Source organism: Camellia sinensis, chromosome 7 (genome assembly GCF_055761805.1).
Source record: "Camellia sinensis isolate YWXY chromosome 7, ASM5576180v1, whole genome shotgun sequence".
Taxonomy (NCBI): domain Eukaryota; kingdom Viridiplantae; phylum Streptophyta; class Magnoliopsida; order Ericales; family Theaceae; genus Camellia; species Camellia sinensis.
Window position 1 is genome coordinate 24,912,768 of NC_138967.1, and position 24,132 is coordinate 24,936,899.

At 34.1% G+C, this 24,132-nt stretch overlaps 1 protein-coding gene and 1 long non-coding RNA gene across 2 annotated transcripts; both read left to right on the forward strand.

The window, feature by feature from the left end:
• Window positions 1–8,453: 8,453 nt before the first annotated feature.
• Window positions 8,454–10,371, forward strand: LOC114314544 (uncharacterized). Its single transcript, XR_003647500.2, has 2 exons — window positions 8,454–8,770; window positions 10,096–10,371. It is a non-coding gene; the product is annotated as an uncharacterized LOC114314544 (long non-coding RNA).
• A 5,465-nt stretch (window positions 10,372–15,836) lies between these two features.
• On the forward strand, window positions 15,837–18,407 carry LOC145795674 (magnesium transporter MRS2-I-like). The gene is made up of 6 exons (XM_082880527.1): window positions 15,837–15,930; window positions 16,585–16,723; window positions 16,917–16,983; window positions 17,860–17,889; window positions 18,024–18,125; window positions 18,315–18,407. Exons 1-6 carry the CDS (start codon window positions 15,837–15,839, stop codon window positions 18,405–18,407), a joined length of 525 nt encoding a protein of 174 aa, XP_082736653.1.
• The last annotated feature ends 5,725 nt before the right edge of the window (window positions 18,408–24,132 follow it).

Below are 24,132 nucleotides of genomic sequence, written 5' to 3' on the forward strand. Positions count from 1 at the left end.
TATCTGAAATATCATACTTGTTCATAAGAAACCTATATGCAGTACTATTCTGTACATAACTAATAGATTTACAATCCACGATTTTCGGACCTATCATAACTTGCTTGGGTGTAGATACCACCACTTTCGCAAGATAACCCCACATTCATAGGAATTTATAAGAAGACGTGCAGCCTTTTCATAATTCATAAGGAGTCTTGTCTATTTTCTTCTGAAGTTTTCTATTTAGAATGTAATTCGCAGAGAGAATTGTCTTCCCCTACAAGTTCTGTGGGAACCCAAAAGCCAATCAACATTGCATTCATCATTTCTTTTAACGTCATATTTTTTCACTCAACAACATCATTTGACTTAGGGGAATAAGGCACTATAGTTTGGTGGATAATTCCAAATTGATCACAAATCTCAATAAATAGCGATTCATATTCTCCACCACAATCACTTCTTAAAGTCTTAATCTTTTGGCTTAGTTGGTTTTTAACTTCATTCTTAAAAAGAATAAATTTATCAATCATGTCATCTTTGCTTTTAAGCAAATATACATAACAAAATTTAGTACAATCATCAACAAAAGTGATGAAATACTTGTTGCCACCACGTGATTGTACGACTTTCAAGTCACATACATTACTATGCACTAAATCTAAAAGTTCGATACTTCTTTTAACAAGATGAAATTAAGTCATTATCAATTTTGCTTCTACACAAGTTTCACACTTGTGATTTGGATTAATCTTGAAAGATGATATGTAATCTAACTTGATTAATCTACGCAGTGGGTCAAAATTCACATGACCTAGTCTACCATGCCATAATTCAGGGGACTCAAGCATATAAGCAGCAAAAGAAGAAGCTTTCTCATTAATTTTCAAGATAATATCATTACATTGAGTTTGAACATACCACCCGACATATACCATTTTCCCACATAGACTCCGTTTTTGGTCAACACAACCTTATCGGATTCAAATACCATGCAGAACCTGACACAATGTTCTTATGAATGTCCGATACAAATAGGACATCTTTTAGAGTCGGCTCTTTTTTTGAAGTCATCTTCCAGACTACCTTGTCTCTCCGCTCAACAGTTGAGGTTGCAGAATTCCCCATGAACAACTTGTCACCTTTTGAAATCAGTTCAAAAATTGTGAACATCTTCTTCTCAGCACATATGTGGTGAGTGACCCCAGTGTCCACCCACCATTCATTTGGATTAGACGCCACTGTGTTCACCTCTGAGACGATAGTTGGAAGGTGCATATCATCAACATCTTGTGATAGATCCTCCATTTCAGCCATGTGAGGCTGGCTTTTGTTCGATGGAGGATTCTTCTTGTAAGACTTCTTTTTCTTGCGATAATCAACTGCCCTATGCCCATCACTTCCACAATTAAAGCACTTTCCATTGAACTTATAAGTACGTTCCTGCAGCTTGTAAACCGGTCTCTTAGAGACACCACCTTTAGCCCCCAACTTTGAGCCTTTGTATGTTGATGGCCTCTTCTTGACCCCCGAGGACTGGCCATGCTCAACCCTATTTGCTTTAACAGTTGAGGTACTCCTCCCTTTCTTCCTGTTATCTTCCTTAATTCGGAGCCTGACAACGAGTTCTTCGGCTGTCATCATCTTTCTCTGATGCTTCAAATAGTCTTTGAAGTCTTTCCAGCTGTTAAGCAGCTTCTTAATCAAAGCAAGTACCTAGAATGATTCACTCAACAACATTCCCTCTGCATGAATTTTGTGTAGAATTACTTGGAAATCTTGGACTTGGCTAATGACAGTTTTAGAGTCTACCATTTTGAAATCCAAAAACCGGCCAATGACAAATTTCTTTGCCCTAACATCTTCGATTTGGTACTTCTTGTCTAAAGCATCCCACAACTTCTTTCCCGTGTTCTTGGCATAAAACACGTTAAATAGTGTATCTACCAAACTGTTCAAAACATAATTATGGCAAAGGAACTCCAACTGCTTCCAAGCATCTAGAGCCATGAGTTTCTTTTTGTCTTACTCATTCTCTTCTACGGCTGGTGGATCCTCACTCAAAAATCCCGCAAGGCTACGAGTTGTCAGGTAAAATAGCATCTTTTGTTGCCACCTCTTGAAATTCACGTCGGTGAATTTCTCCGGACGCTCATTATGGTTTAGTGGTCCTTCCGGAACAACATGAGTAGTAACGAGATTGACCGTAGGAGTCACAGCAATGGTTGTCATGCCAGTTGACCTAGAGTTTTGATCCCCACCAACATTTGCAGCACCAGTAGCATTAGTTTTGAAATCTAATTCAAAACTAATCTCACCACTAACTTTAAAATAAAACATGGTCAAGAAAGTTTCCAGGAATACTAGAGAAGTTACACTAGTCCCACTTAAGACTCAGGTTATCTTAGACAAAACTTTCAAGAGCATGTTGACTCCTTGTCTATGGGAAAGAAATTTAGAATTACGTTTTCCAGGGGATAAACTAGGTTAAACAAACCAAGTTCCAAACAAACTTATAGGCAATTAAAAATTGCTAAGCAACCAAAATTGCGACAACAATTTATAAGCAAATAAAAATGCTACCAAAAATTACAAGCAAACAAACTTGCTTCAAAGTATTAGGTAATCCAATCACTACTAGAACACAAGCAACATATTGCTTCAATTATAAGAAAAATTAATCAATCCAAAATAAGGATTCTTTTGGTCCAAAAACTCCTTTACACGCTTAGGTATTTTTGTTCAACAAAAATGTTAGTAGTCCAAAATTTTGATTTTATAGTCCCAAATTCTATTCATTTGGTTTTGTACTTATTTTTCCATTCCCTTTCGCATAGGTATTTCTGTCACGAAATTTTGTAGAAAAAAACAATACAAAACAAATAATCTAAAGAAACTGTAAATCCTCATGCAATGCATTAAACTATTTTTTTTTCTTCTCATTCTCCGTTTCTAGCAATCTCTTTAATAGCACAATTAACTAAAAATAAAATGCTGGACAAGTTACAAAAGAAAACTTACAACTCCAAATAATTAAATTAAATTTTAATAGGCAATAATTGTATTAAATTACTACAAAGCAATAAACATGCAAATTCTAGAAAACTAGAAGCAATTAACATGCAAATTCTAGGGATCTAGAAGCAAGAACATGCAAATAATTCTAAAACTCTAGAAAGTAATTACCACGCAAATTTAAACTAAAAACTAGAAAGTAATAGGCATGCAAGTTGTACTAGAAAACTAAAAACAAATAAGTATGCAAATTAAACTAGAAAATTAGAAATAATGAGCACACATATTATATTGTAAAACTAGGGTAATTACACTTTGCACCCCTACACTTTGCACTAAATCTTACTTTAGCCCCTATACATGAAATCATGATAATTAACTCTCTGCACTTCTGGTCAAATACCACTTTGGTTCCTAAACATGAAATTATGACAGTCAACCCTTTATACTTGGTAAAATCTCACTTTAATCTCTATACAAGTGTCAATGTCCCATTTCTGTTACTCAGTTATTTAAATCTTTAATAGAATCTAGTCGTGTGATAAGAATGTCACTACGACATGAGGGTAAAAAAGGAAAATCATTTAAATTTTCCACCAATACACACTTTATACCAAAATTTACATCAAAATATGACTGTATTAAGCTAAAACAAAATGCAGATTGTGACTAATTAAGAAGATAAACTAAGATTTTTCATAAATTGGAACCACGAAATTCTATTTTTCATGGTAACACAATCTTTTGTCTATTCATCATTACTTCTCTTTGATTTCTTTGTCATATTTTTTTCTTATATTTCAAAAACTCTACTTTCTTACATTTCGTTCCAATTTTTACCATACGAATATATATATATATATATATATTGTGTTATATAACTCTCATGTGCTTATCACGTAGGACAAAGTATATAGGTGGGAAACATGGATAATTTTTCTCTCCTACCCTCATTTCGTAGTCACATTTTTTGGCACATTACTAGATTTTGTTAAAGATTTAAAAATGAAGTAATAGAAGAAGGACATTGACACTTGTGTAGAGACCAAAATGAGATTTGAGTAAAAGTATAGGGGGTTGACTGTCATGATTTCATGTGTAGAGGCCAAAGTGAGACTCGGTACAAAGTGGAAGAGTGCAAAGTGCAATTTACCCATAAAATTATAAAATAAATAAACATGCATATCATGGTAGGAAACTAGAAATCCATCAAACTTGCACATGATGTTATAAAACTAGACTAAAAACAAGCACAGTGTGTTATGTACTCATAAAATAAATTCAAATTATTAATACTTAGCAGCATGATTTATCATCATGCGATTCATGTGGTTGAAACAGTTAGTTTTTTATTTATTTATTATTTTTTTTAGTAGAAGCCGAAACAGTGTAATCTACTAGTAGGGAAAATTAATCTATTATGTCAAATTAATCTATTTTTCTAATTCCATGACATATATAGTGTCTGTTTTAAGATTATTGTACAAGATGTATAATTAAATTAAAATAATAAACAGATTCATATATGATTAAATTCAGATTATAGAACAAAAATTGATAGAACTAATTATGCTAGAGATTATAATTTGATGAACAGAAATATATAATAGATAGATACTGAAATAAAAATGTAATAGGAAGCAAATTGAAACCTATGTGATACACAATCACCTTAAAACAGATTTTCCGCCTCACCGTGGGTGCTTGGGGTATGCCGGCGTTTGTCTCCCAGGATATAACGATTAGAACCAACTAAGTCAAAAGCACTTTCTATATAACTCCGGCAAACGGACAATGATAGCACTCTCTTACACAAGAAGAATATAATATGAGCAGACTAACTATATAACTTGAGAGCAAAAAATTATGTGTTCAAACCAAAGAGAATGGTCTCCTTTTATACACAAAGGGGGAGAGAGAAGGAGCCTTCCAGTAAAAAATGTAAAATTCAGATCTGCAAAACTACCCAACCAATGCAGAAATAAATCTTTCAACAATGTAGAATTTATTTATGTAAAACTGCCCAACTAATGCAGGAATAAATCCTGCAAAAGTTGATGGAGTGAGTCTATGAGTTACACACTCTATATACACGTGGGTATATCTATATCAGCAGCCACCAATCTAACCTAGCCCAAAAAGATAGGTTGGTGGGCCACCAACCTGACCCAACCCAAACCTAACCCATTCTATCAAGCCTCAAGCTCAAGCTTAAGCCCAAGTCCCAAGATCTATGGACCCCGGACTTGGCCCAGTTCGGGCGGGTAGATCGTGTACGTGTGTGGCATTTTTTGCATAATTATAACATCCCCACTCTGTAATTAGCTACTAATCCATAATTAAGAATGCTAATTAAATGGTTAAGCGGAATTATGTGTTAATTGTGTTATTTTCATGTTATTTGAATTCCTATTTGTTAGCCGTAAGAATATCTATTCAGAATTCTACTTTCTTCTGTTAATTGAAGGCCTTATCAACATCTGAACACGAAATTGGCTACGTCAATGTGTTATTCAGGTTTTTTAGAATTTTATGGGTAGTCTAATTAGGATTCGATTCAGAATCAATTAATTAGAATAAATTAATTATAATTGCTTGGTTTAAGCTAGATTAATTAGTCAACACTAATCAAAGCCTATATAAGGCCACTTTGAGCTCTAGCATTCGTTTACACTCATCATTCTTGAGCTAGAGTGTTCTAGAGAGAGGAAGAAGCAAGCTAGAGTGAGAGAAGGGGGTTCAACTTGACTAATTAACAAAGAGATTGAAGGATAAAGAGGAGAAAGTTAGGAATTGTGTATAATTGAGCTAGATTCAAGAAATTGAGGAGTTTAGGTAAAAAGTTCAACCCTTAGCCTTGTCTTTGAAACATCAAATGTAGGAATTCAAGAGGAATTAGAGGTTAAGCATGAGAATTAAACTTTGCATGAAGAACTGGGAAACAATCCATACATGCATGCATATCCCTTTGCATTTTGAAGTTGTTTTCCAAGGATTCTCAAATGCACGGAATGATTCTAGTTTTGTTTGGAAAATTCATCATGTTTTATACCATTTCATCCTAATTGTGCATGATTGAAAGAGTTTGAGCTCAAAAAAATCCATGCATTTGCTACACATTAAGTTCAAAGTTTGATTTTAAAGAATTGACTTATTTTTGGGTTTTGATTTTGATAATTGAACTTCATTTTATGTTTTTACACAAATTAGTAAGTGTTTTCTAAAGTTTTGGCCCAAAAGGATGAGTTTTGATTCTTTAACTTGAGTTTTGAACATAGAACAACATTCTGGAAATTCCAGAATTCTGCTTCATCACTCGAGCGATGGCTCTTTCGCTTGAGCGCACTTTTTATGCTCCCAGTACTTTTGCAGTCGAGGCAGTTGGTTCGAGCAACCTCACCTTTTCAAGGAACATGGTTCGGGCGAACAAAAGTTGGCTCGAGCCTAGATTTTCAGCATCCAGTACTTTTGCAGACTTTGCAAATCGTTCGAGCGACCAAAATTTCACTCGAGCGAACTTTCTATTTCCTAAAATTTTGTTAAATGTTTCAAAGTGCATAATTGCATCCCCATTCCATCTTAGGCATTCTTAAGCTATGGTTTAAGCTATAATAATGAGGAAATGAATTAGAAACACACTAAGAAAAAAATGAACTAAGTTAAGCAGCTACGGAGTGTGTGTTGCAATGTGTATCTGGTATGTGTGTTTCAATGTCTGATCCGTCTGTTCTGCGTCTGGAGCTATCTGTCAGTAACAACTTTGTAATGATATGTTCAATCATAATGATATGAAAAGATCTATTTTTTGAAATGATATTTTCTGTATAGATGAATAATTGCCCTATTTCTGAAATGTATCATGGCATCCTTAGCATCATGTGAATCGGTTATCTGTTACTTGGTACTAGGGATTTTTGTGGGTTCCATTCGTGGAACTATTTGTGAAACCTATATGGTTATCTGTTACGATTGTGCACAATCATCTGCCTGATATGAATAAGGGTCTTAATGACCATCTGCTCTGTATATGGGTTTTTATGACCAATCTGATCTGTTAGCGCTAATGGATATACCATGTATGACTGCTTACAAAGCTGGATATGTATATGAATTTGTTTCTATTCTGAATTTTGATTTTTGAATCTGTTATGGACATCATTCATAAAACCTTTACTCTGCTATTATTCACTAGGCACCAGCTCATTGTTTGTATTATATATGTATGTGATCAAGCGCGTGACCAGGCTTGAGACTTCCAGTCTGGATTCTGTTTTTGTCAAGCCAACCAATGCGCCTCATGTGGAGGTTCCCGGAAGTCTTTGTATTTGGTGTTATGTCAAGTGAATAGTCTGGGTTTTATTTTCTTTTGTCTTTTGGACAAGTTTATGTTTTTCTGTATGTAGGGCTAAGTCCCCATTGGACTTATTTGTTTTTTAGCTGATGTACAAATGACGTCATAATATATGTATATAAAGTTTTAAGTTTATGTCCTATATAAGTCTGCACAGCTGTATGGACAGTGTATTTTGATATTTGCTTCCGCTAGCCCCTTATTTTGATAATCTGTTTCAGAGGTCTTCGATAATCTTAGGATTACTGGCTGGTTACAATGCTAAACCTACAAGGACGGATTTGGGTCGTGACAATAACCAAATTGGACCATAGTCTTGGCCCAAGTCCATCCTTGAAACATTCATAACTCATTTCCTTCAAAAAATTTAGATGCCCCAAAGTGTAACGAGTTGAATCAAATTGAATTTATTTATTTATTATTCTTTTCAATATCTGTGTAGTAATTTTTTTTTTAAATATGTTTGTGGGTTCAAGTATTGATTGGAGTTGGATTGATATGAATTTCCGAATCGCTTGATTGTTTAGTTGTTATTATTATAGTTGTGGTGTCAAGGACCATTCTATTTAAATTGGTGAAAATAAATTATATTACTTCATGATTTCGACTTCATAAGGCCCAGTTGGCAAATTTTTTTTAGTTTTAGTTATAGCAATTCTAGGGACTTGAATATTAAATGAGATATAAATTTAATTTTTGGGACTTATTTGCGTAGTCCATACTTAATCATTTTGGTTCATATTTAATTATGTGAATGGTGGGAATCACCTTGAGTCTATTTAAATTATTTTATTCTTTAATCTCAGTTGGAGATTTATTCTAAATTATTAAATTGCAGTCATTTTGGACTCATTGATTGAATCACGACTCGTTTGTAACCTTCTATTATTAATATTTATTTTATTATCATAAGAGTTACAAATATTTATGGTGTACACCATTAAACGAAATATATTTTGTAGTGAGAAAATAATTATATCATTTTATTGTTTATGTTACAAAATATTATAATGTTCCTAAAATATACCTTTAGTTATATATATATATATATATATACAGGTGTACATTGATTGAAAAAAATAAAAAATAAAAAATTGAAAGCAACCTGTGGGCCCTCTCTCTCCTCCCCCATTTCCTCTCCTTTTCTTTTGTTCTTTGGCAAAATACTTCTCCATTTTTCTTTGTTCTCTCTCTTTGGTCTCTCTTGTGGCTCTTGGTTCTCTCTCTCTTTCCTGGAATTTTTTCTTTGGTTACATCTACCACATAAAATCTTTGATCTACCAAAATCTATTAGGTTTTAGACCCATGTTCTTGAGATCAAAGTGAAGAGCTTGGTGAGAGCAACATTCTGATCGGTGGAGATCAAAATCCAACAAAGTCGAAAATTGGGGTTTTTGCTTGTTTTCTCTTCTAACTTTTGAGGTAGGGATTTTCTAAACATTGTGTATGTGTTTTAGCTTTATTATGTGTTATTTTGATAGTGTGATATTTGAAAAGATTAGGGTTTTATTAATGGTATATTAAATGTATAAAAAGGGGGAAGTTCTCAACTTTTTTTGATAATCCATTGCTAGTTGTGTTTGTTTTTTGTGTGACTCATGGATGTTGAGGAATGTATTTTATTCTATTATATTTTATTTTTGAGAAATCCCCAAATTTTAATAAAACCTAGAAATTTAAATGTTAAGATTTAGATTTTTGGGATGAGTTTGTGAAAAGCTTGCAAGAGTTAAAAATATATGTTTATTTGAACAAATGAGAATTTGAAAGTGGATATTTATAGGGATGAGATTGATGAAAATGTTGTTGGGAATATTAAAAACCATTGAGATTTCTTTTGAAAATTGTTAAATTTGAAAATATTGAACTTTTGAGAAAGATGATAATATTTGTCATGTTGAAGTATTGAGAATGGTTGAAAGAAAGTATGTTATTTTTGGTGTTATGAAAATTCTTGATGAATTTTTGAGTTTGAATAAAAAGGGAAGATTGATGATTTTTTTTTAAAGAATATTATGATTCCTGATTGAGTTGGGAAAGAGGAGATTGAATATGTGATTATTACTTCTATGTTGAAATGATTGAAAATATGAGATTACGAGTTATGTTGGTCTCTTGAAATTTATATTTTGTATAGAGATAATTGTTTGGGCAACCGAGGAGGGTTGTATTGATTATTGTAGAAATTGCATGTGTCATAGGTAAATTGAAATGTTTGTAAATTCATGCATGGTATTAAACATTGCATAATCTCATGATTTAATTCTTGCATTGGATTTGAGAAATTGATTTTCAAATTGATTCATTGAGAATATTTGAAATATGTTGAGTTATGGGGTAAATACGTTTGGTAAATCCAGATAGGGGTGTAGTTTGGTATTGTTTAAGTTGGCCTGAGTGTCCAGGGTGAAAGACCGAAAACACGCGCGAAGAAGGTACCACTTCCCTTCAGGTTAGCAACTGGTAAAGTGGGGCTTTGGTAGTGCTAGTTATGCCTACTTGCAGATACCAGCCTAGGGTTTTCCAGTGTCGTATTTACCGCCCCTTGTTCCATGAAATGGATGATTGAATTGATTATGCTTTTAAACAAATGCATGGCATGAGAATTTCGAAATGAGAAAACTTATGATTTTTGGCATTGGCATTTCCTATGCATTGCACCTCATGATATTGTTAAATTGCGTGCACTTTATTTAGATTATCTCTGCCGGGCTTTATGCTCATCCCTTAGTGGAAACCATTTTCAGGTGATTGTGGTGTGCCTCCGCCAAAGTGAAGGCGTGGAGGATCTTTTGGAGCACAAGCCTCTTTTATTTATTTGTTATGCTTTCTTTGCAAGCCAATGGCTATCTATGTATGGGTTTGAAAACCACTTTGTTGTAACCGGGCAAAGACTTGGAACTTGTAGCCGTTAAGGCATTAATTTGTATTTTGTTGCTTTAACTTGTTATTATCACATGCTATAAAATTTGTATCTTCAGGATGATGAATGTATTAATGATTGTGGTCTCTCTTTTGTGAAATCTCATGTTGGTTATCGTTAATAGAAAAATGGTGATTTAGTATGAATGTTGGCTATTGAAATGTCTATATTATTCAATGTTCTTGTATGTAATAATGAGAAGTAATGTGATTTAGATTATGCCCATGAGTTAATCTACATCTATTAGATGTCAATTTTTTGGGGAGGGCGTTACACAAAGGACTATGCCCTTATTAAAAACTTGAGATTTAAATACCCATCAATACTTTCCTCTACAATCAATGTGGGATATGTGGTTATACGTCATTCCCAATACCTCATTCATGAGGCCAATTTTATGGGACAATTTCTCATTCAATAATTAATGGCTTTTTGTCATTCTTTTTGTAGTGTAAAGATCTTGTTATAAAAAATCTAGATCCACTTGTTCCCACCTCAACCGCTGGTTGAGACCCACTTTAATTTCATATGAAAGTCACCATAAAACCATTTTTATCCCAACAATTAGTACCCACAACTTGGATCGAGTTCGTAAAATGAAGAGTGCGATGACAAGGTTAACTGCTAGGGTTCAAAAGGTATTATATTACTACTTCCTATCATAGCTTCTAAGTTTTTAATCATCAAAATCCTTTTTTCCCCACTTACATGGTCATATTTTCATTTTGTTACTTAGTAATGATGTCTCTTTTTAGGCTTTGATGTCCTGAATTCTGTGATTCTCCATAATAATTGAGCTTATAAGTCAATTTAACTATAACTAGAAATGTAGAATTCTTAACTTGAGAATGTGATTTTAGACCTTTGATTTGTGCTCACAAGTATTTCTACCTATAGGTGAGAGATGAACTTGAACAATTACTGAATGATGATGCTAACATGGCTGGCTTTTACTTGTCAAGAAAATTGGCTAGTGCCTTTGTTGGAAAAATTTAGAAATGAAAGGAAATGGACTCCATTCGAATGAAATGATGCAACCCTTCATGATATCTTTTCATGTAAAGGGTGTGACCCTAGAGTCATGACCTTTATGAATGGTCACAAATAATTCTATAAACACTATCCCCTTAGCATTCATTTGTTAAGGAGTTTTAGGATTCATACATTATGTCTAGTTAAGTATAGAAAAGAGAGTGCATAACACATTAGTTTGCTATACACACAAAAAGTTATGCAATTTCTATGTGTGGTGATCATTGTATCATCAAGGAAAAACACCTATCAATCGCAAGCATTAGAGGCGATGGTGAACTTTTGTCTTAAAGACACAATGTTCAAATACTGGCCTCAGTCACAAACTGTTCTAACTTTTATGGAATTTTTGTAAGAAATTTCTTGTATTTTATTTTATTATTTACTTGCATTAAATTGATTTTTTGAAAATATTTTCCTACAATTTTAGGACAGAAATTCTATCGATAGTGATACAGAATAATTCTTTTTAGTTAAATTAATTTTTTGCAAATTTGGTTTTCTGCAAGATTTGTTTCCTTCTTTTGATAAAACTCCAGTTTTGTTATTGTCTTTTTCCTCTCATAATAGAACCCATAAACGTTGATGGTTTTTATCCGAAACTATGTTTCAGTGGAATTCTGTTTTATATGTATTCTGTTTCTAATACATAATTTTATTTGATATTTTTCAGGTATGCTTTTTTAGACAGAATTTGCTTTCCATTAAATAGAATTTGGTTAATCTGTTTCTTTGACAGATTTCGTTTGGTGTTTTCAATTCTGTTTAATATAGAAGTTTTATTCTGTATATTATCAGTTTGTTTGTGATTAAATAGATTTCTATTTGCCTCGTTTATGTCTGATTTTTTACAGACAACGGATTCTGATTTCATTTACAGAGTTCCAAGTTAAGTTTGAACAAAATTCTATTATGTTTAAATCCAATGTTTGGTAGAATTGGTATATTTTTCTTGGGTAAAGTTTATTCATTAGCAAATTTTAATGTGTGTAATTTGTTATACAGATTGCCAATTTTTATTTATATTGCATCTGTCAGTTGTTTAAGGACATACTGGTTTTATTTAAATTCAATGTTGTTCATCTGTGTAATACATTTAGGCCTTATTTATTTATTTATTTTTTAATCGGCATATAGGCCTCATTTGGCATACAATACTTTTAACTTAAAAGTCAAAAAATTACTAAAAAAAAACCAAAAAGCCTATAACCTATATCAAAAAGTCAAAGATTTCCTTTTCTCTCTATTTTTTGTACATCATTTCGTAAAAAATCAAAAAGTCATACTAAACATACTAATTTTTTTAATTTCATATTTTAACCTAAAAATTAAAAAATTATTAAAATAACTTATTGTCAAAGGAAGCCTATGTATATGTGGCCTATGCTTTATAGACTTGCCTTTGACAAAAGCTTTTCCCTTGTACAAGAATATTAGTTTTGTAAGGTTAATCTATAATGTATTAGAGTTGGTTTGCTAGTCAAAAGTTTTCTTATTTGACCTGACTGTAGAACAAAGTTGCAACAACCATTAAAAATTAAAAAATTAAAAATAATAAAAAAAAACGCTACAATAGGAGTGAAAGCGGTGAATTTGACGTTTTCTATTTTTCTTATGTTCTGCTTCTGTTGTTTTAATAGATTTTTGAGTTTTATGTTTTCAAAGACGTGGGTATATTTTCAGTTAAGTTTCTGGTATATGTTTCCTATCTGCATAAATATATATATATATATTGCTAGTTTTTGGATTGTGTTTTTTTAATACAAACTAGAGGTCAGTGCACAAAAATAATCATGTACACAATAAATTGTTGATGACTATTATTGATGTGGTTTTACGCGGGTGTATTAATTAATTTAGAATGAGTTCTTATAACATCATGTTGCCATGAAATTTTTTATGGAAAAATTGTGTGATATATGTTATTTTTTGATTGATTTAATTTCAGTGCTATATGTTTGGAATTTAAATAGGGGTTCTAAAAGTTTGTGAACTTTTAATAAATTTGTGATGATGATTATGACATCCATGCTGCTATCAATGAATCTCTTGTGGAGTATTATTTAGAAAAGCATATTTCATTTGTAAATGACTTTTCATTTAATTGTGATAGTAATATTCTTGCAATGTCAAAGTAATCATTAACACCGGATAAGTTTAAATATGATGGTTTAAATAGTGGTGTCATTCTTTCTTCTTTCTTTTTTTTTAAGAAATGGATTGATTAATCTTTTGCTTTGATTATTATTTTGTTAATATTCAATTTGAAAGTTATTTGAGTTTTGTGACATAATTTGTCATAATAATTATGAGACTTATGGAGTAGAGTTGGTTTATATGTTTTAGTGAATATTCATTTACTTCAAGGATACATAAGTGTTTATTGCAGTAAGCATTAATCACAAAATAAGAGTAGATGGTTAATGTATATCTCTTGAATTTGAAATGATAATTTAATATTTTGTTTGTCACAAATATTTTTTAGATAACTAAAAGTTGAATTTATCAAGAATAAAGTATTGGTAGTGACACTGAAACTTGTTCGAAAAACGGGTCATGATTTGTGTTAATTTATGTATTATTACAAATTTGGGGGGCGAGAAGTAGAGTTGCCTCCTAATCATGATTCATGACAAATTACTCACAGAAACTCGAACAACAGTATTTAAATTTAAGAGTTTGAATATTAATTTGGAGGTACAAGTACTTTTGCTTGAATGCATTGTAATGAAATGAGGTTTTTGAATTGTTTGGTTCTTGGGCAAAATTTTTATGAGAATATGATTTTGTCTAAGCATTAATTTTGACTTGTGTAGTCATAATTATTTTAGGTTTTCTATTTCATATATTTGATTTAGAATTTTGTTATTCAAGCACACCATAGTTAATAAGTGATGGATTCTATATTCTTATTTATGTCAGAATGTGGGGGTGTATTAAGAAAAATTAATTTTTCTTATTTGGGGGGTGCTTGGAGGATTTTACTAATGTAACGGTTTCAATAATATGTCCACAAAGGATCTCAATTTTATCTAAGACAAAGTTGGAATAGAAACAAAAAATGACTTTGTTAACTCCTAGGAAACGTCTCTGTGATATGGGAGTGACATAGAGTAACGGTAAGTCTCGATGTATTTAAAAACTTAATACCAGAAGAAATTTGTTGTTAGTTGTGAATATTGTTTGAGAACAATATAGTAGATCCACTAACTACTCAATGATATATAAAGGTGAAGAAAACAAAAAATAGCGTCCGCTAACAAAAAGTCTGACTAGAGAGCAAATAAGGAAAAGTTCATCGAATGGAATGCGATTAAAACCTATTAATTTTGAGTCGCCATAAAGGTAACCTAACCTAGCTGACTAGAGATCTTAGGATCTAGGTTCAAAGAGACAACCAAATTATGGATGACTGATCAAAAATCACTAAGAGAGTCTATCTCATATCCATTCCTATGATGAGAGTGATATGTGCAACATGTGTTATATGCGGGGGACTTAGGATAAGTTATTACTTATATCTTGAAAAACCTAGAGAGGTATCTTTCAAGAGGATTATTTATGAGAATTAAAATAAGAATCGCCTATATGAATGTGAAGAGGCTACTTCTGTGAGGATTAATAAGGTTGACTTCTCTAAAGCACTCATGAAAATTAGGAATTGCCCAAGACCAAAATGGGAACAACCGAAATAACCAAGCTATGTTCGGAGATATTTTGTGTGAATTCTATTGTCTTAGCTTACATAAACGGTTGAACAATTCAAGGTATCACGTCCACTGATTAGCTAGTAAGTCCGATAGTCTTTCACTAAGGAAGGTTCAAGATCAAAAGCTACCTATCATGATGCAAAATATTTTCATTTTATACTCTCTGTCTTTGTCTGCATTTCATTTTCATTATTTTATCAATTTCATTCAGGTGGGGGATTGTTGGAAAATTTTATAAGTGAATGGATATGGACTCCATTTGAATAAAATGTTGCAACCCTTCATGGTATCTATTCATATGAAACGATGTGACCCTAGAGTCGTGACCCTTATGAATGGTCATTGTGAGGTTTTTGTAATTCCCAATCCCGGTAGACAAAACTCCATTCAATTGTATTTTAATTCGCTCTATTATATCTATGAGTTATGAGAGTTTAGATACGAATCCAACCCGAGTTGTGCTTGTGTAGAGGAGTTTGTACTTACATTCCGTATCTTGACTTGAACATTCCTTGTTTTCCACTTCACTGACTAAGTATGGGGATCGAGTTGCCTTTAGACACGCCGCTCGATTGGTAAAGTGAGCACTCGAGCGGTCTTCATGGCTCTGTTTAGTAGAAAGTGCGTTGTTCGCTATTTTAAGGATTTAACCCATCTAGACTCTCAATGAGGAAGAAAAAACAAAATGTTCTATATTGAAGGGTGTTTATATATGAGTTACCTTGATGTATAGAAGGTGATTGATTGATCAACGAACTACATATTGACAAACATCAAGGGTTGGTTTTGTTCTTTTATTCACAAAAAGAGGAGGAATTCATCGATGGATTTCGGGAAATTTGGGTCTCAAGCTTTGGTGGATTTCAGAGTAGCTCATCATTATGGATTCGACATCGACGTTGTGGATTCAACATTGGGCAAAGTGATTATGAGGTAAAGACAATGGTGGAAGAGGCACATCAAGTTTTGTTCAATTTGGGAGTGTATTCACTAGGTAATTGAGGGTTCTCGTGTGTAATTCCTTTTTGTCTTCTTACTAGATTATTTTGTGGCTTTGGCCCGTGATTTTTTTATCACAATTGGAGGTGTTTCAATTGTGGTTTTTTCCACGTTAAATCTTTGTATTGATTTGTTGTTGATTGTTTGATTAGAATTGGTATTCATTGTTTAAAATTGAATCATAATCACAAATCAATATCTCGGGAGTTTTTAGATTTTACAGTCACAAATACTTCTATAAATACCATTCCCATGGCATTCATTTATTAAAGAGTTTTAGGATTCATACATTATATCTAGTCGAGTATATAAGTGAGAGTGCATGACATATTGGTTCACTGTACACACAAAAAGTTGTGTAATTTTTGTGGATGGTGATCGTTGTATCTTGGAGAAAGGACGCCTATCAATCGCAAACACTAGAGGCGAAGGCAAATTTCTATCTTAAAGACAGTGTTCAAACACTAGCCTCGGTCACAAACTGTTTTACAAAACTTTTGTAAGAAATTTCTTGTATTTTATTTTATTATTTATTTGTATTAAAATGATTTTTCGAAAATATTTTCCTACAGCATCTTCGCCTGTTAGTGGCTCGGGTGCTGCCAATTGGTGTGTTGCCTTGCCAACCATTGGTTCGAAGATATCCAGAGCAAGTAGGGCAAGTGTGGCAAGAATTCACAGAGACAAGAATGATGTTGAGGAGCTTGAAATGTTACTTGAGGTTATAGCATCGATATGCTTCTTTGTTTGTTATGTTCTCTTTCTTCTATTGGCACACATATAAATCAATCACAGAATATGACCTATTATATGGGTGTGAGACTTACATCATGTGAAATAGTTACATCTGGTTTAGTAATCAATTTCAGTGTTGTTAGACTTATTCTAATTTTAATGTCTGAAGGAAAGTGGTGGTATATTTGCAGGCTTACTTCATGCAAACTGATGGAACTTTGAACAAATTGACTACGGTATAGTGCATAACTTGAATTGAATTTCTTAAATCAATTTGTATTATTGATTGTCAGTTGGTGACAGTACAATTATGATGAACAATATGAAATAGAGAAAAATCTCTCTTAATTTTTATTAAACTCAATTAATTACTCACTCCACTAGTCTCAATTTCTTACAATCCTATTTATAGGAGAAGAGAAATGGCTTGCAAGCCACGCCACTATTACAGTAATTACTTGCTAATAACATCATGATTACAAAAGGAAGAAAAATACAGAAAAAAAAAAGAAGAAAAGAAAAGAAACGGCTAAAATAATTTGGAATCTGGAATAAAACAAAATTTCTTGGAAAAATTCTAACTCAAAATGGGTATGACCCGAGGTCTAAATCGTATACTTAAAATTTCCAAAAATCATAAATTTCTATATTTGAAGGCATAAACAAAGGAATTTGGCAAAAATCCAGCGTTAGCCATTGTGTAGGTGTGAGTTGTGATAGTTGGGCTGTTTCGGATCAAAATTTTCTGGCTGATCCAACAACATTGAAAATTTTCTTAAATTACTGTTCTGCCATCAAATGATCAAATTGCTAAGTGATTGTGCCACCAATTGTAGTAATTCCTTTTAGAATGAGCAAGCAATGAGCGAAGGAAGTTAAAGAGGGTTCCCCTAATTGAAATTCAGCTTCGATTCTGGCATTCTGTTTCAAAATTGTCAAACTCGATATTATTTGTTTAGCGAGAAGTAGAAATTAATAGCTGGAATAATATGATTACAAGGTAACCAACTAGAAGTAGAAATTAATATGAAATTTCAATTAATTGATCAAGTTAAATAGGTTCAGATTTACCTTTCTTGGCCTAAATACACTCTCATGTTTCCATTTTCCAGCTTGACAATCATCGAAATCAGCTAATTCAGGTAATGTATCAATTATGTGTACTTTATACCACATCGAATACCTTGATTTCATGTTCTATTTTTGTGTATTTGAAAACATTGTTGGGACGTAAAATTTGTCTAATTTTTTTTTTTTTTAAACTTTGTGTCTGCAGCTAGAGCTTTTTCCAAGTTCTGCAAGTATGTGTATGTTGGTTTATTCATTGATAGCTGGAATATTTGGTGTGAATATCCCATATACTCGGAACACACACTCGGTTACATGTTTAAATGGGTACGCATACAATTTTGAATATACGAGCACAAAATCGGATTCACACAGAATCAGACACAACTCTCTCACGCAAGCTTTGTCTGATTGCATGGTTGCATTTTGTAAATAATATAATTTTGAATGCAAGTTTTATTTCAGTTAATTTGAATGTTCTTCTTCTTATTGTTGGCAGGTGGTAATCGTCACTGGGGCATTTTGTGCTAGCATTTTTATACTCATCACCTCCTATGCTCCTGCTCGCTACAAGGGTCTGGTTGGATCTTGAAATTTATAAATCAATTAGAAATAATTAATTTACAGTAGAGGTAATTGTGGTTTTTGTATGGGATCTCCGGTTCGAAGAGTGCAGATGGATCCTTGGGTCCCATATATTTCACTTTAATAATTTAACCTATTTATTTTGTGAATCATTATATATATATAATATTGATATCGTAATTATAGTTACATAATTTATTTTTAAAAAAATTTGATAGTCTATTTCAAATCATAATGATCATTCATTTAAAAAAAAAAAAAAACAAACCTGATAAAATTATATGATGACAATTATTAGATCAATTGAACTTTTTTTCATAAATTTCATGAATAATTTACTTGTAGAGTCTTAGGCCCATTTTAACCAAAACAAAATAATAACAAAAAAATAACAGGCAACCTCTTTTTTCAAAAAAAAATTTTCTTTAATCATTTTTTTTCAAAATTATATCGAAATTTTTACTTTTTCGGTCCATTTTGTGGAACTGAATCTAAAAATTATATTTTAAAAAAAAATTCAAAAAAAATACTAAACACTAAAATAAGTCAAAAAAAATATTTATTTTGACTTATTTTCGTCTTTTCTAGATTTTTTTTTTGGATTTTGTTTTAGAAAAAATTATAATTTTCTAATTTGTTTGGTGGAGTTGAAGGAACCTAAACTTTTGAAAAATTATTTTTTTTTCTTCTAAAAACAAAAATAAACCAAACGAAAAAAGTCAAAAAAAAAAAAAAAAAAAAAGCCCTTCCTCAAATACATTATGAACAACTTCACTGAAGTATCATTTGTGATTAGTAGGGTTGTACATAATACCACCTAATCCGTTAAAATCGTACAGATTCGCATCAATCCGCACCACTTTATCCGTTAACCACGGCTTAAACTTCAAAATTTATAATTCGCATTCGAAACCGCTTTGCTTCAGTATAGTTAATACATGTATATTTTTTAATCTATAATGTAATATCAAAGTAAAAATGAATGTGTGAAATTTATTATAAATTAGTAGTTATATATATGAAAAATATTATATAAAATTAGTTTGCGTTATATACATGACAAATATTATGCAAATTAGTGTTATATAATATGCAAAGGCTTGATAATTGATTAGAATATTTTTCAATTCACCAATCCGCTCAAACCACAATTCACCAATCCGTTAATCTACTAATCCACTAATCCGTCATTCGATTTCTAATTTTATTCTCAAATCGCTTGAATCGCATCGCACATACCTCTACTTGTGAGGGGTCCATAGACTTACCTGGAGTCAGGACCGGACTGCACTTGTGTCCGGTAACTTATTAAGTTTGAGTTTTCTTTTGACTTCTTAGACGGCTCTTATTAGCTAGACAAGCAAGCACCGACACAGCTTGCACCAAAAAAGTCCTTTTTTCACTCACCATTGACAAATCAGAGAGCTTATTTCACCATGCTATGCAAGAAAACAAAAGCCTCAACTAACAAAGCCACAAGCACGATACGATGGTCATCACTGGCAAATAGGCTTGTGGACACGCCCTCGAGCTTTATGCCACCACAGTTCGGACTCATTTTTTGTGTCATGGTTCTTAGTCTGAACCAAAGAGTCCAAATCCGGCAAATCGTTTTGAGAAAACAGATTTTTAGAAAAGAAGTGTCAAACATGGACTACTTTGCCAGATACAGAGTCGCCACCTAAATATTTTTTATGGGGTAATTTAGGAAACCCTGACTCGTTTGTCTAAGGCCACGTGTCCGTCATTACCAAAGTTGCCTCGGCTCGGGAACTTGGGTACGATTGAGGAAGGTCAGCTCTGAGCACCCCCTCTCGCCCGATCCGAAGATCGGCCTCTACTAACCATGATATCCAATTTTGAAAACGTTATGTGTTCTTATTCCGGTTAATTAGCTAGAATTACTATGTGATGCGCACAGCAAAACAAGTATAGACTAGATCGCCTAATTTGGAACAAAACATCGCATATCCGTTTGTTTGGAAAATATTTTGAAATTTGCTACTCGCGAGTAGGCTAAAACACAGATTTTGATGAGTTGTTCCAACTCAAGCAATCCAACCTTCACCTACAGGCATTCAGGCAGTTCATATCACATAAGCATCTAGCCATATGGTAAGCATGTTGTCATGTTTACATTCACACTCGTGCGAGATGCTAAAGTACAAAATACTTACAGTGTACTCCAAGCCAAAACAAAGAACTCATTAGCAATCAATGTATGATCCAAGTCCATGTTAAGTGCCTAATGCAACGCATACAGAATGCAATTAGGATAGGCTCGGCTAATCCTAGGATGGCATGTGAAATGCAACCATTTGATGCACATATTCAAGTTAGATTTGAAATACTATGCAGTTAGTATGATGCGTCGAGCCCGATGCATGCAATACTGATAAATGATGCACGCATGCATAGCATAAGGATGCTAAATTAAATATGTCCTAGTACTAACCATCAAAGCAGGTAAGTAAAAGGGAGAAAGAAGTGGGGGTTGGAAGACATGCACACACGCACCCACACTTATTACAAATTTGCCCTTGCTCGGAGGGACCGAAAGAATAATACAGATTTAACTAACCTACAAGCAAATTAAATATTACAGACCAATTAAACTAGTTAAGCAAATTAACTAATCTAATAAAACAGTAAACAGCCTCGGGAAGAGGGCCCAATGCAATGCGTGCTTGGCTCCGCTCGGAAGTCCACTGCCATGCACATGTTGCCTCTGTCCACACTGTTTTCCTTCTCTAATCATTGCAAAATTCCTAAGGTGCACTCTATGAACCCTGTGGGATACCACCGGCCAAGGGAAATGGTCACCGGCTAAAGGAAATGATCACCGGCCACTGGTTAAGCTATCGGCCACCAATTGTTGGTCGGTCGGCACCAAAGATGGCCGGCCGGCCAAATCTTCCTGCAGAATCCTGTTTTGACAGCAGCAGAGGGAAAAACAAGGCATAGCAATGCATTCCAAGCAAATGTGTGCACCAACACATCCCTTATCATGTTTATGACTCAAAGGGACATGGTTCTCGGTTCTCGGACCACCAATCACGCATTTCGATGCGTGATGGCCCAAGAAACCAAGTTATGCATTTTGATTTCAAATGAAATGCACATAAACAAGCAAGGAGCTCAACCTCTATCATACTCAATTCAAGAGGCTAAGCATGCATGTCAATGCAATGCAACCTAGACGCATGAGCTAGTATGCAACATGAGCAATGCGAACAAGCATACAAGGCATGTGACGATCATGCTAACCAATAAGTATGCCAAATACAATGGGGATGTTCAAGCATGCAAGCAAGCATGTGACTTCATTCAATCATGCCACAACACATGGAGCAAACATGTTAGACAACCTAAACATGTGACAATACACAAGTATGCAACAACACACAAGGTGAGCATGCAACAACATGCGAACTATGGACTTAAACTAATTTGGACAGCTCTATACTAAGCCCAAAACAGTGGCCAATATGCTCAAGAATGAAGGCAAAATGACATGCAAACATGCATGCACACAAGGACCAACACTTAGGCATATAGAAACAACTCTCAAGCACACTTAAGAGGATGCAAACATAGACAAATGGCATGCATTATAAGCTCTGAAAGTCATGTTAGAGAAGGTGCCAAACCAATCTACAATGCAAGCCAGGCATGCCACCAAACCCAAGGACTTAAACCATGGCCATATGACATATGATGCAAATGACCAAAATGAACTCAAACAGTCCTAAATCATGCAAAAGTAAGCCCCAAAAACTACTTAGATGGCATCTAAATGATCTAATCCTAGAGGCATACACAATGGCACAAACATGGAGCAAGAAGCACCAACCTTTTCAAGCATGAACGGGGCATCAAATGCAAGCATACGAGCATATCATGAGGACTGAAATGACATGACAAGTGGTTCCAAACCACTGAAATGATGCAAGGATGGCATGCTAGAGGGGTCAATATCTAAGGCCTACAAGAGGGATTACATGGTAGCTATACAAAGTGAAGTATGGATGACCCAAATGACCAAAAACAGACCTCAAGCACACTAAAACAAGCATAAAAGCTTCACAAAGCTAGGCCGAAATCATGCTAGAACAAGGGTTAAAACCTAAAGCATGTTAAGGCAAAAAATATGGCATTACAAGACATGTATGGAAGGCAAGCGTGGTGTGTCTAAACCAAGTAAAAACAGAGGTAAATCATAGCAAAATACTACCAAATACCTACTGAAACATGGCCAACATGAGTTCAAAAATGGTGCTCACACATGAGGCTTAAATGGCACATTTTGAAGACAACAAGGAGAGGGGGTGGCCCTCTCCTTCTTAGGACCTTAAACCACCATCCTCACCCTGAAATCCCTCAAGATTTCAGTGGTGAGGAGGCCCAAACAAGGTGGTCCCGGAACTCACCAAAATAGCACCAAAATGGGGCCAAACAAGCCCTAAGAGGGGTCGAACAACCCCAAACAACAAGACACCCTTAAACAACTATTTTAAGCAAGTAAAAACAAGACTTTTATTAGTTATATACAAAGTCTAAAAAAAGTTGCAAGATAGGCAAAAAAGCTATGCAAAAATAGGGAATAAAAGGCAAAAACACTCACCCTTGAAGAACACTTCCAAGATCACAAGGTCAAACCTCTTCTTGGATCAAAACCAGCTCAAAAAGTCCAAGATCAACCCTCTAAAGCCTCAGCAATTAAGGGAAGGTGTAATGGTAGGTGTTTATGTGCAAAACTATGAACAAACACACACTTATACACAATGAGAGGAAAGTATAGAGATAGAATAGACACACTTCTAACCCTAAAAAGAACCAGACCTCTGGAGCTTCTTTCTAACCCTAGAAGAGGGAGGAGAGGCCTCCTCTTTATAGAAGCTCACTCTTGCAAAGCTTCTCAAGTAAGCTAGTCAAGAGGGAGATCCCTCCATACACGTGTATGGAGGGGAGCAAAGTGGGTGCCAGCTATCACAACTGGCACAAAATATCTGCCAAAAGCAGATGCACAGTGGTCGACCGGCCAAAAATGCAATTTGACCAAAATAGATGGCCGGTCGACTACAAAGAGTGCCGGTCGGCCAAACATTTGGCCGGTGGCAACAAACCAGTGGCCGGTGGCCTCAAGTCATGGCCGATGATGTGTAGGGATGGTCAACAAGCCATTCCCTGCCCCTCAAAGGCAAAGCACAAGTGTTTGGTGCAAAACCAGACACAAAACAGTCGAGCCGAGAGATCCTGAGGCAAGGCGCGTAGCCAAGACCTTCGGGAACTCAAGACAAACACAAACTAGGATGATCACCGAGTGTTCAAGCGGTGACGTCCAAGTCTTGAGGACAGTCAAAAATGGGGTGTCTACAGTTGCCCCTCTTTGACAGAACTCGAAAGTCATAACAATGACGGGAGTGATTGTCAAAGCCCAGAGACGACCCATTTTTGACAAGGCCGAAGACTTAGACAAACATACAAGACAGACAAGATATGCACCCGAAGGCAGGGGCAGAATGCAACTGACAATGCAAGAAGCCGAACATAACTGATGATCATGCAAAGAAAGCTGTAACGAAGCATAACATGTGACAGTTTTAAGCTAGCAAACACAAATCCAACCACACTACAATGCAGAAAGGATATAAGAGAATTATGCAATTCTCGATATGTCTCACTCGGAGAATACAATACCTGTGGGGTTCGTCTGGTTGCACCAGCTTCAA

Excerpts from the sequence above, each read along its gene's own strand:
- LOC145795674 (XM_082880527.1), top strand. The coding sequence starts at position 15,837 with ATGGATTTCGGGAAATTTGGGTCTCAAGCTTTGGTGGATTTCAGAGTA. Across the intron at positions 15,931-16,584 it reads CGTTGTGGATTCAACATTGG|CATCTTCGCCTGTTAGTGGC; the intron begins GCAAAGTGATTA and ends ATTTTCCTACAG. Across the intron at positions 17,890-18,023 it reads ATCGAAATCAGCTAATTCAG|CTAGAGCTTTTTCCAAGTTC; the intron begins GTAATGTATCAA and ends TTGTGTCTGCAG.